Source organism: Vulpes vulpes, chromosome 9 (assembly GCF_048418805.1).
Source record: "Vulpes vulpes isolate BD-2025 chromosome 9, VulVul3, whole genome shotgun sequence".
NCBI classification, from domain to species: domain Eukaryota; kingdom Metazoa; phylum Chordata; class Mammalia; order Carnivora; family Canidae; genus Vulpes; species Vulpes vulpes.
This window is the reverse complement of record NC_132788.1, coordinates 86,120,368-86,138,321: the sequence shown is the minus strand read 5'-3', so window position 1 is coordinate 86,138,321 and position 17,954 is coordinate 86,120,368. Positions and strand designations below refer to the sequence as shown.

The 17,954-nt window shown below is 36.6% G+C and overlaps 1 protein-coding gene across 1 annotated transcript in view; it reads right to left on the bottom strand.

Moving 5' to 3' along the window:
• The window catches only part of DNAH12 (dynein axonemal heavy chain 12), a 214,828-nt gene that overhangs the window by 83,302 nt on the left and 113,572 nt on the right, over positions 1–17,954 (bottom strand). The window contains exons 45-52 of the mRNA XM_025984090.2: positions 15,649–15,843; positions 9,366–9,499; positions 7,805–7,967; positions 6,684–6,764; positions 5,897–6,073; positions 3,801–3,932; positions 1,930–2,019; positions 1,170–1,310 (exon numbers count right to left, since the gene is read on the bottom strand). Coding sequence (XP_025839875.2) covers positions 1,170–1,310; positions 1,930–2,019; positions 3,801–3,932; positions 5,897–6,073; positions 6,684–6,764; positions 7,805–7,967; positions 9,366–9,499; positions 15,649–15,843 — 1,113 coding nt within the window. The remainder of the gene's footprint in view (positions 1–1,169; positions 1,311–1,929; positions 2,020–3,800; positions 3,933–5,896; positions 6,074–6,683; positions 6,765–7,804; positions 7,968–9,365; positions 9,500–15,648; positions 15,844–17,954) is intronic.

Below are 17,954 nucleotides of genomic sequence, written 5' to 3'. Positions count from 1 at the left end.
ATTTAGAAGATGACCAAAGAGAATATATGCCAGTTTGAAAGAAGGAAGATCTAAATCTTCTGGTTCATTGTCATGAATTAAGTTGATGGAAAAGAGGGAAGGAGGAGGCAGGGATCAGACACCAAATGTCCTGTTTTCTCTCCTCTGGGCTAAAATCCTGAAGGGGGAACATGTTAAATAAATAGCAGGAAGCTCCACTTTCTACTTTTGACTTCAGAGGAGACCTTGCTGACTATCTCCTTCAACCCTTCCATAACATGGGGCAGCTGCATCAGAATTAAAATGGTAGTGTGGAGGTGTAGCGTGGGAAGTCAGGAAAGAATCTGAATGCCTTAGCTTCTATGCTTCATGCCATGTGAGACATGTGGAAGTGAGCTAGGTTGAGAGCTCCCAAACCTGCTTTGGGGAGGGGACAAGATGTTCAAAGGAAGAATATCCCAGATAAAATTAATTTTATTTCTTTGATAAGTCTACTTCCCTGAAACCAATCAAAATCCCTACCTCTCTACAGGTACAGGTACCTTATTAGGAAAATATTTTCAATTGTGACAGCCTCATCAATTATTCTGTACTCTGAGATTATTCTAAATACATGCTACCATGTATTTTTGTCTGCCTTTTTATTTATATTTCCTGCTTCCCTCAGTAGAATTCTGCAAGCTACAGAGGGTAAAGCCACTGTTTCCTGGTCCTTTGCTAGCCATATTTACAAAATGCTTTTAACGATTCTCCATAAAAGATTCCCTACCTATGCATGGTGTTACTTCAATTGTCTATGCTCTGCCTCTTAAATCTACTGGATCTTCTAACTTCTGATGCTTTGAATCAAATTTTTAATCTGCCCCTTCACCCTTGAAGTTTTGAATTTTTCTTTGCTTCTGAAACTTTAGTTCTCTTTTGCCCCAAGGCTCTATAGGTACAGGTCATTCTGGCCAATTCATCCCTGTTCCCACAGCATTACCACTCACTACCACTAGCCAAGACCAGGTTATATCATACACAAGTATTCTCTTCATCTACTTGGTACTCAACATCTGATGTCTGTGCTGCAGCAAAATAAATTCTTTCTAGTCTCACTTTTAGAAACTTCTTAACTAGGCAATATATACATAGATTATAATTTCTAGGAATATTTCAATAGAAAATGAATGAGTTGATCCTCAAAATACCTTTGCAACTCTGTCATACACTTCCATAGCCATGATCCACTTACACAGACCCTCAGCTGCAGAAGAAGCTTTAGCAATCTTAGAAGCATCAAACTCAGGGTTTGTTAGGTATTCACCACGTATCTTCTGCATAACAGTCACCTATACAACAAACATTTTGATCTCAACATATATCATACAATCATAAGATGAAAAAAATCATGCATAGTAAAATGTTACATTAAAAAGTTATGTTGTCTTTAAAAACCAAAGTCAGTACTTTGAGATAATTTTAAGATAAGCCTAATTGCAATAGAAACACAAGTCATATTTGTGAGCAAAAAATGCAGGATTACAGACATTGAGAGAATAAATTTTTTCCAAAAAAATTAAAAGACCTTTGGAGATTGGAAAAATATGTAGAAACAAGTGGAAGAACAATTAAACATTAATAAATAAATACAAATTTGGATGGAAAAGTGCATGATCATTTTTTATCTCACATACATCTGTGTTTCAGATTTATGGAACTGTTATAAGGTAGAGAAATGTTTCATGTTAATATTACACTAAAACAGTAATTCATTAAATGATTTTCAATAGTATGAAGGTGTGGTTTTATGCATTGTGAGAATTCATAATATAGTCAATAACATAACATTCCTGCATTATTTTAATCCTAAAAATTATTATTTAATGTTTTATATAATATTGTATCATGTTAAAGATCTTATACACCTTGGCAAAGTTATATGTATATAAAAAATCCAATGAAACTCACTGGAATGTTGTCTTTGTCATATTCTCTCAAATCTCTTAAGAAATTCATATCTCCCAGAAGCTTTTTGCTAGGTCCCCAGTAATCTAATATCTATAAATAAAATTTATGGAAACTTATTAGATGTATAATTAGAGATGCTCAGTATAAAATTTTCTTCCAGAAGCTTAAGGTATATTATCCAGAGAAATAATATACTTTAAAAATAACAATTTACATCTCTTTGGAAATAAAAAGACTCTTCTTCCCAAGAACATATTAAACATATCAAACATTTAAGATATGAACATAAACTTATATGTTAAATTCATTATAAAAATTATATATTGAAATGCAAATGATGCAGTTATTTCTCTTTAGGAAATACAAGAAAGGTAACTAGCATAAACACCATCAGAATTTCATATAAGAAAAATGTATTTTTATTATTTCCAGTTTTATTTTCCTTTACTCTTGATGCTTTCAAGCCAGAAAAGTAGTTCTATAGACTGAGTGTCCCCCAATTCCCCACCAAAATTCATATGTTGAAACCAAATCCCCAGTGTAATGGTATTTGGAGAAAGGGTCAAAGGGAGGTGATTGGTCATGAATGGGATTAGTGTCCTTATAAAAGAGACCTCCCTCCCACTTCTGCCTTGTGAGGACACTGCAAAAAGAAGGCCATCTAGAAACCAGGTAGTGGCCCTTCCACCTGACACTGAATCTACTAGAGCCTCGACCTTGGAATTCCCAGCCTCCAGAACTGTGAGAAATAGTAATTTATAATAGCAGCCCAAAGGGAGTATAAGACAGGCAGCAAACATTTTTCTTATAGATGACTCCCTCACCCAACTAGGCATCCCAGGTGAGAGAAAGAAGAAAAAGAAGACCAGGTTTACACATTGCTCTGCCAGTTACAGGATAAAGCACATGGTACTTGTGCTAGCAAAAACATTAGATAACTAGCCCAACATTTTTTTTCTAATTCCAGAAGCCTGATAGGTAGGTGTGTGTGTGTGTGTGTGTGTGTGTGTGTGTGTGTGTGTGTGTGTAAATGAGAATGACTTCTAAGATGAGAGCCTATTTATTTATTATCTCAGTAAAGGATAGAATGCACACACACACACATACACACACAAATTCCAATTCTCCAATTCAGGAATTCAAACCTACGTACTATAAAAGCCTGAAAAAAAAAATAAGTCCATAAATTTAGTTTAGGATGGGTGCTATACCTTCCTTTTCAAGGAATATAGCCTTAAATAATAATTGTAATAACAACAGCTAACATTTATTGTGAACTTAACTCTTTATAAAGCTTTATATATAAGAGCTTTATATGTATTATCTATCTACATGTATAACCTATATGCATAAAATCTATATGTATAATCTAATCCTCACATTGACTTTATGAAGCAGGTACTATAATAATCCTCAAGTCCCACAGAAGTTAAACATCTTGCTCAAGGTCACACTGCTAGTGGGATAGGATTTCTGAATACAGAACACATACTTTTAACAACTCTGCTATACTGCTTAACTTAGAATTTTTTGAATGCTCAGAAATAACACTTATATGGTTATATATCACATTCTTGAGAATCTTAGCTGGAAGAAGCTCACATATTTCAGTGTCCATTCCATCCCACCCTGTGATAGCAGGTAACCTAAGCAGACAGAAAAAGAAATAGAAGCAACTGGAACCACATTTTTCTGATGCTATGCTGCCTTAGCTTTACTGTGGAAAACATGCATATAATGTTTTCCATAGTTTATTCTGAATCCATTCAATCTAGAAAACAATGTTTCTTCCTTGGACTGGATACTATTGACATTTAATAGACTCAGTCTGTACATTCATGAATATGATTTAAATCTTGTCTATTTATTACCTTGCCTCCAGTTCCTGAAGGATCCGAAATTTTTTCTGGTTTTATATCTTTCATAACACAAATAGCAGCCATAACTAATTTAACACCAGATGGAGGATTTTTCATTGATTTCACAATTGTAATGTCAGCTGGCTAAATTGAAAGAAAACAGATTATCTTCAGATTAGTTTATTTTTAAATAATGAGAATTTTAAAAATAGCGTTGGAGAACAATGGAGCATTGGTTTTCATTTGAAATTATAATTGTTTTGGGCTTTGCATAATTATGAAATGATTAATAAAAGAGAATTTAAGCTTAGCACAGATTAAGACCAATGATTTTCAAACATTTGGGAGTTCAAAGATCCTAATGAGAATATAATAACAACTGAATCCTCCAGAAAATAATACATTTTTGCACATATATAAAAAATTTGCATATAATCACATACCAAGCCCCTATACTGAACTCAGATTAAGAATCCTAATTTAGATAGACTAATTCTATATTTGCTAATATAGTAGTTTTATTTAAAAAAAATGAAAGTAGAAGTAGATCCTAATTTAAACTTATTTTCTATAAAGGTATATATTGTTATGACAGACCTAATAGATTCACTTACTTATTATCTACTCCAATATCTTTCTGACATCCTTTGCAATTGCTGGAAAGCTAACAACTATATATCTTAGTGCCCCATAAGTTAGAGTTGTGTGTGGTCATTGGGTTCCACCATCAGATTACTTGAATAACACCAGAATTCTGAATGAATAAATTGGGATATGGGCAGGGTGTAATATATCTCATTTGCTGATATAGATTACAGTGAGTGTAGTGTGGCTCTGTAGGATAGCTCTGCAGGCTTCTGACTCAGAGGATCATTCCTCTGGTAGACTATTTCCAATTTGGCTCTGTGAGTCATTCCTGGCAGCTCAGCCTAGAATCTATTTCTTCACAATAATTGTGAATAATAATTGTGCAATCCATTTACAAAATTCCTTAAAGAATCCTTGTCTGCTTATACAAAATAGAGTCAATTCTCTTCTCTGCAACTGAAGCCTACTTCATATAATATAGTATTTGATACCAGGAAGGGTACAAGCAACAAACTCTCAATGAGAGGGGAACCTAATATCAATGATCTGAACTGGTAAGGTTTGAAAGCATCAAGAATCCTCTAAGTTTCAGATGGATTGCTGAAAGTCCATGGTACATAGTGATAAATGGTTACTTAAACTAATGCTCATGGTCATTTAGAATGGAGTGCCTATTTAAAACAAGGCTTTGCCAGAATGAGTGGCTGCTGTGATAAATGTCTAAGGAGAGAATGAAGAAAGACCACTGGGTAGGATGTGGCTTTTAAATGTGCCAGAGAACAAACAGGAAGAAAACAATAAGCTCAGTGTTTTAAATTCCTGGCTCACAGCACAGTGAAGGCACTAGGAAGTTTCTATAACTGCCCTAAAATAATATATATCTTATAACCAGAAGGCTGATGTATCTGAAAATCAGATAGAGTTTGCTCCCGTTGGTTGTCAAATTTTGAGCTCACTGTCTTGTCAGGAATCTTACATAGATATTAGTAGGATGAGGAAAAGGGTAAAGAATGGGGTCTGAATATCCTGAACTGCCTTCTACACTGGGCCTTCCTAGTCAGCTGAAGCTGTCTCTTCTGCTCTGTTTGGTTAGATTGTTCTGGTCTTGCCTAAAGACTCTGTAAAAAGTCATATACAATGCAGTGTAATGCAGATAGCTGCCACCCACATCTGTATTGGAAATGATCTTTAAGTTTTTCTGTACAGGCACATCCAGAAGGCTTCAGGGAGGTAGCTAGCTCCACACTCATGCCTCCTGGTCCATGTAGAGGATCACTTTGGCCTCTTGGAGACCGTTTGTTCCATTCTCATTGGAATATCCTGATTGAAAACTATAAATAACATATGAACAGCAAAAATATAAGATGATGACATATTAGAGAGGAATGATGAAGAGGCAAGTTTCAGTTGACTGGACAAAAATGATATAACACCCTCCAGTGGAAAAGAATCATACCTTATGAACCAAGGATCTATTACTAGTTTGTTGATGAAACACATGGTAGCATACAAACACTTGCCTTGAGTGTATCCAGGGCAGACAGAGCTGCTTCCAAGGCTGGAATCGCCTCGGCTAGGTCACTCTCACACTCGTTTTTCAGAACTTGGGCTTCTTCAGCCTTGCCACTGGCTATTTCTTCATCTAATTTCACAAACTTTCTTTTTGCTTCCACTTGTGCAGATTCTATCTCAATAACCTAAAGAAATAAAAATAAATAAAACAGTTCTTCCAACATCCTACTGCTTTCTTCATCCTAGAAACAAGACAATGTTTAGAAATTAGGGAATCCAACAAATCATGTCAAAGAGCAGGAGGTCCCAGGACAAAATGAGAAATGCAAGTATATGCGACCTAACTGGATAATGGGCTTCTCATTTCCCTTCAAAATCAAAACAAATGGGGCTCCTGGGTGGCTCAGTCAGTTGGGCATCCAACTATTGATTTTGGTTCAGGTCATGGTCTTGGAGTCATGGGATTGATCCCTGTGTCAGGCTCCACACTCAGCACAGAGTCTACTTGGGATTCTCTCTCTATTCTCTCTCTCTCTCTCTCTCTCTCTCTCTCTCTCTCTCTCTCTTCTCTCTCTCCCTCCCTCCCTCCCTCCCCCACTCTAAATAAATAAATAAAATCTTTTAAAACAAATCAACACAACTCACATGGGACTCAGTGAGATAACCATTTAGTAGAAAAGGTTAAGGTCCCTAAGATCTAGTAGTGGCAAAATAATTAAGGCATATTTTCAAGGCTAATTTTACATATTTCAATTGCTTTCTGACATTAATTAAAAAAAACTCAGGATACTCTACCTGCATCATATGTGCATTTTCAATTTTAGCTTCCTCCAATTTGGGCTGTAATTGGACAAGCTCCATTTTCATTTCTCCAACCTAAATAGACAGTTTGTCATTAAGTTTTCATAGCTACAAGAGCTGCAGAAGCTAAATGCAGAAAATTTAAAGTTAAAGGTATCATAAGGCATCACGGCCAGAAAAACCTTAACTTTTCCTTCCAGTTCTTTATGTGATAAACAAAACCATGAGGGCATGGCCAAGTATATGATAGAACAGTGAGAGAATGCAGTTATCAGGGAAGAACTGCAGATAGAAAGAAGGTGGCAACTTGAGGTGCCCCTATTATACTATGTGCATGGTATACAATGCATATGGATCACTCAAACCTGTGTTGCTTATACTGAACTAATGCTAATATGTATCACTAGCACTTGACTCATTAAAAATACACACATGCAATCTTATATTTAACCAGCTATTATGATAAAAAAACAAAGAAAACTAAAAGGCAACCCAGGCTTATTGTATTTTCTCCAAATGTTGAAAACTTAAGAATATAGGGGCTCCGGGGTAGCTCATTCGGTTGAGCATTCAACTCTTGATCTCAGCTCAGGTCTTAATTTCAATATTGTGAGTTCAAGCCCCATATTGGGCTTCCCACAACAACAACAACAAACAAGAATAAAACAGGATAAGGACACCTGAATGGCTCAGTGGTTGAGTGTCTGCCCTCGGCTCAGGGTGTGATCCCAGGGTCCTGAGATCGAGTCCCACATTGGGCTCCCCATAGGAAGCCTGCTTCTCCCTCTGCCTATGTCTCTGCCTCTCTCTGTGTGTCTCTCATGAATAAATAAATAAAATCTTTTTTTAAAAAAGAATGAAACAGGATATATTTGAGTCCGTGTGGAACCTTAGTGAATTTCTCTAAAACTCACTTTACTCATCTGTAAAATGAGGATCATTAAAATGTCTACCTCCTGGAGTGGTTATGAGGAATAATTGAAGGAATGAGTATGAAGCACATAATACACAGTCTCTAGCGCATAATATAATCTTGATAAATTATAACTCTTGTTATTTATGATTTCTTATATTTCCCATAATGTATTACCATTTGAGCAGCTCATCAAATTTACCTGAGACTCAGCAAAAGCTAGTTTGTCAAGCCCATTCACATATCGCTGTTTTGCTTCCATGACAGCTTGTCGCCTCTTAGTCAAAAGCTGTCGAAATGAGGCAATAAGTTCAAGATAAGAAGTAGCAGTAACATAATTATGTCGTCCTAGCTCCTGCAAGAACCTAAGACAGAAAGATAACATATCTTACTCTAAGTAATTTGTTGCACAAAGTAAGAGGTGTATTCAGCACAGCATCAGCAACAAACCTATAAGAATAAAGGTTAATTTTATTTAGAAGTTGCTGCATATTTGACCTTTATAACATTCTAAGAATTCTGCACATAACCACATCCTAATTTCTTGTCTACAAAATATCAGATAGCAGAAGTGTGTTTAAAAAGCACAAATCACCAAAAATGGGTATCGTAGGTAAACAATAGCAAGATATAGGTCTTTTTACATGTTTCATAAGCCAGGAGGATCTAATGCTACACAGGGACCCAAGGTACTGTGAAGCTAGGGAAGTGGCATCACAGATAGGATATAGCAACTTCCATACAGTGCCCCAGTAGCAATGTTTGTTCTATGAGACTTGCCATCTTAACATTAGACCAGGGTTGGGCACTGGACACAGATGAGGCTAATCACATTTTGGAATAAATTTGGCAAAGGGAGGTGGAAAGAGCCAATCAGTCTGCCTAGACCTAAAATTACAATAAGTAAACCTGAGAATTCAGAGGCAGTTTCCTCCATATCCATTGGGAAGTAGAAAACTCAGTCTGCCAAATACCATATGATCTCATTTGCATGTGAAACCTAAAAAAATAATAATAATTCATAGAAATGAAGAACAAATTGGAGGTTCCAGAGGCAGGGGGCAGGGTGGGGGAAAATTGGGTAAATGTGGTCAAAAGGTACACATTTCCAATGATGAGGTTAATAAGTTCTGGGAATGTAATGTAGCATGGTGACTATAGTTAATGATACTGTAGTGTGTATTTGAAACTTGTTAAGAGAGTAGATCTTAAAAGTTCTCACCACAAGAAAAAAGTTGAGGTGATGTTAACTAAACTTAATATAGTAATCACTTCACAATATATATATATATGATATATAAAGTTATGCTGTACACCTTAAATTTATGCAATGTTATATATCAATTATCTCTCAATTAAACTGGAAAAAGTCAAAGAAATACAAAAAAAGAAAGAGAAAGAAAATACAGTCTTCAAAGAAAAAGAAAGAAGCAGATTCCCAGAAAGAAACAGAGATGAGAAACAGAAAAAATGTTTCTGGATTTAGGATGACTTTCTAGCTCCTGTTTCCAGTCACATCTATGATCCAGCTATAATCTTTCCCTTAAGCTTTGTGAGACACCCCTGTATCTTTATAATAAATTCTCCCTTTTTCTTAAACCTAGGTCAAATAGTTTTCCAATACTTGCAAGCCTTGGTCCTAATTAAATGATCAGAAATATTTAGAAGACATAGAAATCCTTTTGAAATCTTGAGCTTTCACAAAAAAGAGACATGTTAAAACATAAGGCACTATTGTCATTCTAAAATTTATTAATACTAACCTTTCTGATAGATCCATAATGGTAGTGTGAAAGTGTTTGCAGATTGGAACTATCTCTCGTCTTTCAAACTCAGTAAGCTCCAGCGTTTCTAGGAATTTCACAGCTACAAGTTCAAGGGCATCTTCAGGCCATGGCTAAAAATAAAGAAAAACTTAAGAAGCCTATGATAAGAGTCCACCTGTGAGAGAAGAATTTGGGGTTGAAGAAATTAAAACCTTAATGGGAAAAACAGAATTGGGTGGGCTGAGGTCACGAGTACATCTGCAAAAGAGCTAATAAATATTTTTATACTAAAACTAAAGATAACACAATATAAAGGAAGGGTCAATGATATTTACATATCAAGGATATACTACACGGCTTTCCTAGACTCTTCCACTTGGACATCAAATAGATACCCCAAATTTAGCATGACAATGGCAAGGCTGCTAGCTGCCCACCTAATACCTACCATCTCTTTTCCCTTAGAACTCCAATTTTATTCTAGATAACAATATGCCCAGATAAATAAGACCACATTTCCTAGATTCCCTTGCAATTCACAGGAGATAAAGGCTCTTTAACCGGTCACATAGAGCTGGTGTGTGTCTTTTTTGTCCTAACTTTCTATTATTCTACCTCTGGCCTGGGACACAAATGTGAAAGTTGGAGCTCCAGCAGCCATTTTAGACCATAAGATGAATTTGAGGGTGCAAGCCACTTGCTAAAGCTAGTAATGAAAAAACCTTAGAGTCTGATGACTTTGTTAAGCCACAAAGCCCAGTCTATCTTCAGATTTTTTTCTATGAGAGAAAAAAACTTTATATGTTTAGGGTTTTTTTTTTTTTTTAAGATTTATTTATTTGAGAGAGAGAGAGAAAAAAAACATGCAGAGGGTAGGCAGAGGAAGAGGGTGAGAGACTCTTAAGCACACTCCATGCTGAGTGCAGGGCCCAACATGAGGCTCAACCTCGGGACCCTGAGATTATGACATGAGCCAAAACCCTCATGAGTTGGACCCTCAACCAACCACACCACCCAGGTGCCCCTAGTTTGGGTCTCTGTTATTAGTAGTCCATCATAATTCCTAACTGTTAAAACATCCAGAGTTGAACTTTTAAGATTCTTCTGCCCAAATTTGCTTCTTTTCCAGTCTTCCCTGTGCCAGTGAAATGGTTCCTCTGCTTTTCCTAGAATATGCCAACTATGCTCCTGCATCTGGGCCTTGGGATGTGCTATTCCCTCTGACTAGAACCCTCCTCACTTGGATCTCCATATGGTTCTCCTTCACATCTCTGCACAAAGGCCAGCTTACTAGGAAGGTCTCCCCAGAGCACTCATTGTAACACACCATTCCCTCCCTCATTTCTCTTTTCCTTGTCCTAAGTTTTCTTCTTAGCACTTACCAAAACACAACATAAATTTTTTAAATTCATTTGTTCATCACCTGTCTCCCTGACCACTAATATGTAAAATCCATGAAATCAAGGACCTTTCTCATGCCATTCTCTTCAGTGCCTAAGACAGCACCTGTCAATAATTATCTAGAATATTTATTCAAGGAAATAATTTATGTTAAGTGAACAAATAATCTTTACTTGCTCATTATTTTCCAAATTTCATTTAGATTCAGCAAGATGCTTGTAATTATTTTCCTTTGTATCAGACAATATTCATTTTAATATCATTTTTTTTTCAGTCTCTGGCCCTTCATCCTAGAAAAATTCAAACTTTTTTGACTAAGCACTCCAATAGTAAAGTTTAAAGCACACACTGCCAGGGTATACCTATCTACAAATATACTATATTCATGTTGTACTAACATATTTTTTAAACCTCAAAAGAGGGTTCTAACGGTGGCTCAGCAGTTGAGCATCTGCCTTTGACTCAGGGAGTGATCCCAGGGTCCGGGATCAAGTCCCACATCAGGCTCCTGCAGAAAGCCTGCTTCTCCCTCTGCCTATGTCTCTGCCTCTCTCTCTCTCTATCTGTCTCTCATGAATAAATAAAATCTTTAAAAAATAAAAAAAATATTACCAAGATCATCAAATTTTTGTAAAATGCCAGAATAAGTGTCATATTAACTATACATCATTGAAAACACTACAAAGGTTTATATTTCTGTTCTGGGTGATTCGTTTTTTAATTATCCTGCTAATTGTGAAGGGTTTTTTGTTTTGTTTTTAATGCGGGGCTTGATCTTAGGAGCCTGAAGTCAAGGCATGAGCTGAGATCAAGAGTCAGATACTCAACCAATTGAACCACTCAGGTGCCCCTAATCATAAAGGTTTAATAACTATCTCTAGCAACTGAATATTTATGGCCAAAGCAACAGAAACCAGTCTTCACACAAAGGGGATGTATCATCATACATAAGTCTTTCAGAGTTGCCTAATTTATTTTTTTTAAGATTTTATTTATTTATTCATGAGAGATACAGAGAGAGAGAGGGGGGCAGAGACACAGGCAGAGGGAGAAGCAGGATCCATGTAGGGAGCCTGATGTGGGACTCGATCCTGGGTTTCCAGGATCATACCCTAGGCTGAAGGTGGCGCTAAACTGCTAAGCCACCAGGGCTGCCCAGAGTTGCCTAATTTAGAAGCTCAGCCATGTCATCAGTAATCCAGTCTTTTCCATCCTTTTGCTTTCCCATTCTCAGTATACTTTATCCTGGGGCTGGTCCCATCATGGTGGCAAGAGGACTGCTGCAGCTATGGACCTTTTATCCTCAAGCAACAAGTTTGAGAGACAGAAAAGGCTCTTTTTCTACCATATAACTCTTCTTATAATGAAAAAACTTTTCCCCAAAGCTCCCAGTAGACTTGAGCTCAGGACCCATTGGTAAAAAGCAGGTCATGAATAGGTTCATGCATAAACCAATCAATAGTAAAAGGTACAAGAGCACCAATATTGACTCAGACCAAGCAGGAATCAATCCCTGTGACACATGGCTACATGGAAGGTGATTTCTCGGACCAAATCAGAGTTCTGTAGGCAAGGATAAAGAGGGTAGAGAATGGCTGTTGATAGGAAACCAATGGTCTCTCCAATGCCATGATAAGCTAATATTGCAAGGTATGATATACTCTGGGGATAAGGTTTATTGTTTAAAGTCAGTATCAATCCTTATTTTAAATAGCCTTCTTAAATTTGTTTTAACAGATATCCTGTCATATCTAATTAAGGAATCATTGTTTTTGCCTCATGGCATGGCTGACATAAGCTCAAGCTAGGTTATACTGGTTTATGCCATTCTCTTACACCCACTTATAACTGTATTATATTTTCAATGTTCAGTTTATCACAGGGATCCCTCAGGGTACCTTACATCCTGTTTAGGACACATGGCTCTCTGACATATAAAACAGGTAAAGATGTCAATGTTAATACATATATAATATTTCACACAAAAATGAATATTCTGGGGCACTTGGGTGGCTCAGTCAGTTAAGCATTCAACTCTTGATCTCAGCTCAGGTCTTGGTCTCAGGATTATGAGTTCAAGTCCAGAGTTGGGCCCCACACCCCTACTTAAAAAAAAAAAAAGAATATTCCAGTAATTCCTTCCCTGATCGTCTGAATTGCTTTGGTACCCCCAGTAAGTACGCACCCTACTTTGAGACTATAGATCTAGCCAAAAAGTCAGTGTCGTCTTGACCTATGTGATACATAGTGGTTTACATTCACTTCCTGAGTTTCACAAACCCAAGTCCCAGACAATGCCATTAGCATCATTCTAACATAGATTCTATATCCCCACTGCTTCAGTGTAAAACCTTTATTCCTCTCTGTTATCAACTTAAACTCCCTTATTTATTTGCAATTCCCTGTTTCCTTTTTTAAAAAATTTTCTCTATGAATTATTTAGAATAGAAAGTCTCATGGTTATGACAAAGATATTCAGAAATAGTAAACTGTATTTATAAGATTTCACAAAAGAAAAATTTATGGTTGGACAGACTTTGGTTTTGGATTTTGGACACTTAATGGATATAATATTAGGATATGGCTTACATAAATCAAAGTTGTTTCACACAACTTTTATTCTTATGTAAACACTAAAACATCCACTAGCTGAAATATATGTGCAGCCCTCAAAAGAGAAAATTAGTTTTTCAAAAATACAATTGATAAATAGGTAAAAAAGAATAAAACATATTAGTACCAGAAATTTATTTTTATTTATTTTTTTAAAAGATTTTATTTATGAGAGACATACAGAAAGAGAGAGAGAGGCAGAGACACAGCAGAGGGAGAAGCAGTCTCTATGCAGGGAGCCTAATGTGGGACTAGATCCCTGGTCTCCAGGATCACACGCTGGGATGACGGTAGCGATAAACTGCTAAGCCACTGGGGCTGCCTCAGAAATTTATTTTTAAAAGAAATTAGGGGCACCTGAGTGGCTTAGTCAGGTAAGTGCCCAACTCTTGGTTTGGGCTTAGGTCATGATATCACTGTTGTGAAATCAAGCCCAAGGTCAGGCTCTGAGTTCAGTGTGAAGTCTGTTTCAGATTCTCTCTCTCTCCCTACCCCTCTCCCCACACCCCACCCCCACTTACATACTCTCTCACTCTCTCTAAAATAAATGAATAGGGGATCCCTGAGTGGCTCAGCGGGTTAGCGCCTGGCTTTGGCCCAGGGCGCGATCCTGGAGTCCTGGGATTGAGTCCCAAGTCGGGCTCCCGGCATGGAGCCTGCTTCTCCCTCCTCCTGTGTCTCTGCCTCTCTCTCTCTCTGTCTATCATGAATAAATAAATAAATCTTTAAAAAATAAAAATAAAATAAATGAATAAGCAAAGTCTTTTTAAAAAAAGAAGTATAAAAGAAATTATAATCTACAGTCCATATTGTATTGAGCATAAAACAAATAGAAGGTACCATGAAATACTATTCTCAAGAGTATAACTACTTCATAGTCTTACGCAAGCAGTGGCAATTTGTTAAGTGAAGTGGCAACCTTCATCACTTGCTGCTGGCATGATTGAAATGGTCACTTTGCTGGTCTTCCTATTTCGTTTTGCCCTATTCCAAACCATCCATCATATAACTGCCATTGGTTTGGATTTTTCCTTTGAAATATATTAGCTAAATATATGTTAATGCCCCCACAGTGTCTTTGGTATAAAACCAAATTCATAGGCACATTTATAAATTTACTTACAACTTAGCACCTACCCAAAGCTCCGGCTTAACTCCTGCTATCCTCATTGCCCATCTGCTACACCAAACTACCTATACCAAACTAATGTTTGGTCAAACATTATGTTGGGTGTTTCTATGAGGTGTCCTTTTGGATATGTTTAATATTTAAATCAATAGACTAAGTAAAGCAGGTTGCCTTCCCTAATGTGTATGGGCTCATAGAAGGCCTGAATAGAACAAAATTGCTGAATACTCTCACAACCCCAGGTAAGGGGAACTCCTTCTGCGTGACTGCCTTCAGGTTGGGATATCAGTTTCTTCCACCTTTGGACTCAGATGGAAACATTAGCTCTTCCGGGTTCAAAGCCTTCTGGCTTTCAGACTAGAATTTACACCATTAGTTTTCCTGGGTCTCCAGCTTGCTGGCTACAGATCTTCAAACTTGTTAACCTTCATAATCATGTGAGCCAATTATTTACAATAAATATATGTATAGATATAGCTATCAATATGGACAGATACAGATCTACGTATATGTATTTTTACACACATATACATGTGGGTTTGTATATACATATATAACACATTCTATATATTCTATATATATATTCTATATATATATATTCTATATATATAACACATTCTCTTGATTCTTTTTTTAAGATTACTTATTTATTTATTCATGATAGACACGGAGAGAGAGCCAGAGACATAGGCAGAGGGAGAAGCAGGCTCTTCATAGGGAGCCTGATGTGGGACTCGATTCAAGGGCAAGGGCAGACACCCAACTGCTGAGCCACCCAGGCATCCCCATTCTCTTGGTTCTTAATACACTCCTCCTTTATAGAATTAATTTTTCATACTTCAGGGATTCACTGTCCTAATAAGTAGAACTTTTGCACACCAAGATTATAGCTCTTTCATATAATTGTGAATGTTCATTTGCCAACTGCTTTTTCTATCTTCAAGTCTAGAGTATGAGTTCCTCCTGAGGATCATGCAGGCTTATCAGTCCCTGGCACCAAGACACACCTGTCATTAGAGTAGGTGGTCAAGAAACACGTGCTGAATGGATATTAATAGAGCTGGAGTAAGATTTCAGAAAATTCTAAGAGATTTAGTTGTCACCCCCCCCCCCCCACTGCTGCCCAAAATTACACACCTGGAACCAGTCAATGGTACAGCAATTGATGAGGGATGGGAACTGCCGCAAGCGATTTCTAAAGGCATCACCAATGGGGCTAAAGGCCACTACAACATGAAGATTATCTTTGCAGCGATTCACAAAGAAAGCAAACAGGGCCAAGGGACTGAGTTCACCATGCTTGTTGCCAGCCTGAGCTACAGGACGAACACCCTAGGGAATAACAGAACATAAAAACCTTGTGAACAAAAATAGACAAGCTGATGATAGGATTAGTAGACCCTGGAATATTAAGAATTTTTATTATTCTCCTTGTAAATATTCCAAAATTTTTTTCATATCAGTAGAATTTCTTTGATACAGTTTGTATTTAGAAGGCTTCTTCCAACTCCATAATTCTATAATTTGAAAACAAATATCTGCTAAGAATTTAACTTATAAAGATATTCACAGAAAGTTCACCACTATATGTGTGTGTATATAACATATAAAATTATAATTTAACATTGTTTATAAGAGGAAAAACAAACCACCGAAGCATCCAGTAAAAAACATTACAAAACATCCATATGTTGTGATTTTATACAACCGTTAAAGGAGGCACATCAATGTATGTGCTATGGCAAGATCAGTAGGATAAAATGAGAACAAATGTGCAAAGGTGTATATAATATGATTCTCTTTGTTAAATTAAAAAATACTTAGGCACATGTGTAAGTACATACACACCTTTTTATGGAAGCAATCACAGAAACTATTCATAATGGTGACTTTTGGTGAGATGGACTTAAGGGAGAGGGTGAGAGGGAGGCTGTCACTTTTAACTTTGGACATTTTTCTTGGTTTATTTCATTTTTTTTCATTTGGGGCATTTTTATGCTGTTTGAATTATCTCACTTTATTCTTATCACATTCACATATTTTTTAAATGTTAATACCATTGTCTGGTAATGAGATTATGGGGGCACTTTTAACTTTGTTTATCTCTATATGAGAGAGGCATCTTACACAAGGTTGGGCATCATGGCTCTGGAACCAAACTTCTTGAATCCAAATCTCAGCTTGCAGCTTATTACCTATGTGACATTGGGAAAATTTTATTTAACCTCTCTGTAACTTAATGTCCTCATCTGTAAAATGGGGGAAAGAGTACCTACATCAGAGGGTTGTTGAAGGTTCAAATGAGTTATTACATGTGAACACTTAGAATAGTTCTTGTTGCATAGTTAAGTAACTATTAACTTTTATATGCTATCTTTCTCCTTATTCAGAGCACAAAAGATTTCATAGTCAATAAATTATCTTATAAATATATTTAAGAAGGTTTTTTAAAAGATTTTATTTATTTATTCAAGAAAGACACAGAGAGAGGCAGAGACACAGGCAGAGGGAGAAGCAGGCTCCCTGCAGAGAGCCTGATGTGGAACTTGATCCCAGGACCCCAGGATCATGACCCAAGCCAACAGACACTCAACCACTGAGCCAACCAGGAGCCCCAAGAAAGTTTTTTTTTTATAGCAGATATAGATATATGTACACACACATTACTATTGCTACTACAATGAATTGACTTCTAAAAGAATTCTCTATGATAGATATGTTCTGCTTTATGTGCTAGATATATTCATGGAAAATTATAAATGGACTCTGTATATGCATTATGATAGTAATTCCCAAATTATCACTATTATGATCAGTGTCAGTCTATGAAGTTATGTTCAGGTGGTCTACCTGCATTAAGTCTGAGTTAACTTTGGGACATGAGATAGAGAAAGATATGGTTGTAACTGTAGAACAAAAGTTCAAGAAATAGCCAGGTTAGTAATATAAGTATGAGGTTATTCACATAGAAATAATGGTTAATGCTGATAGAGAAAGATATGGTTGTAACTGTAGAACAAACGTTCAAGAAATGGCCAGGTTAGTTATATAAGTATGAGGTTATTCACATAGAAATAATGGTTAATGCTTCTAAGTAGATGAGCTGTCTGTGGGAGAGTAATATCCACCTGCACACACATATACTTTGGGACAGGGATTGATTGAGAGAGTAGGAAAATGAACGCGCATGAAAATTTATAACAGCTTTATTCATAATTGCTCAAACCTGGAAGCTACCAAGATGTCCTCCAATCGGTGAATAGATAAATAAACTGCGATACTTTGAGTCAATGGAATATCATTCAGTGGTAAAAATAAATGAGCTATCAAGCCATTAAAAAGATACAGAAGAACCCTAAATGCATATTGTTGACTAAAAGAAGCCAATCAAAAAAAGCTACATACCATATGAAGGCAACTATAGAACATTCTGGAAAAGCTAA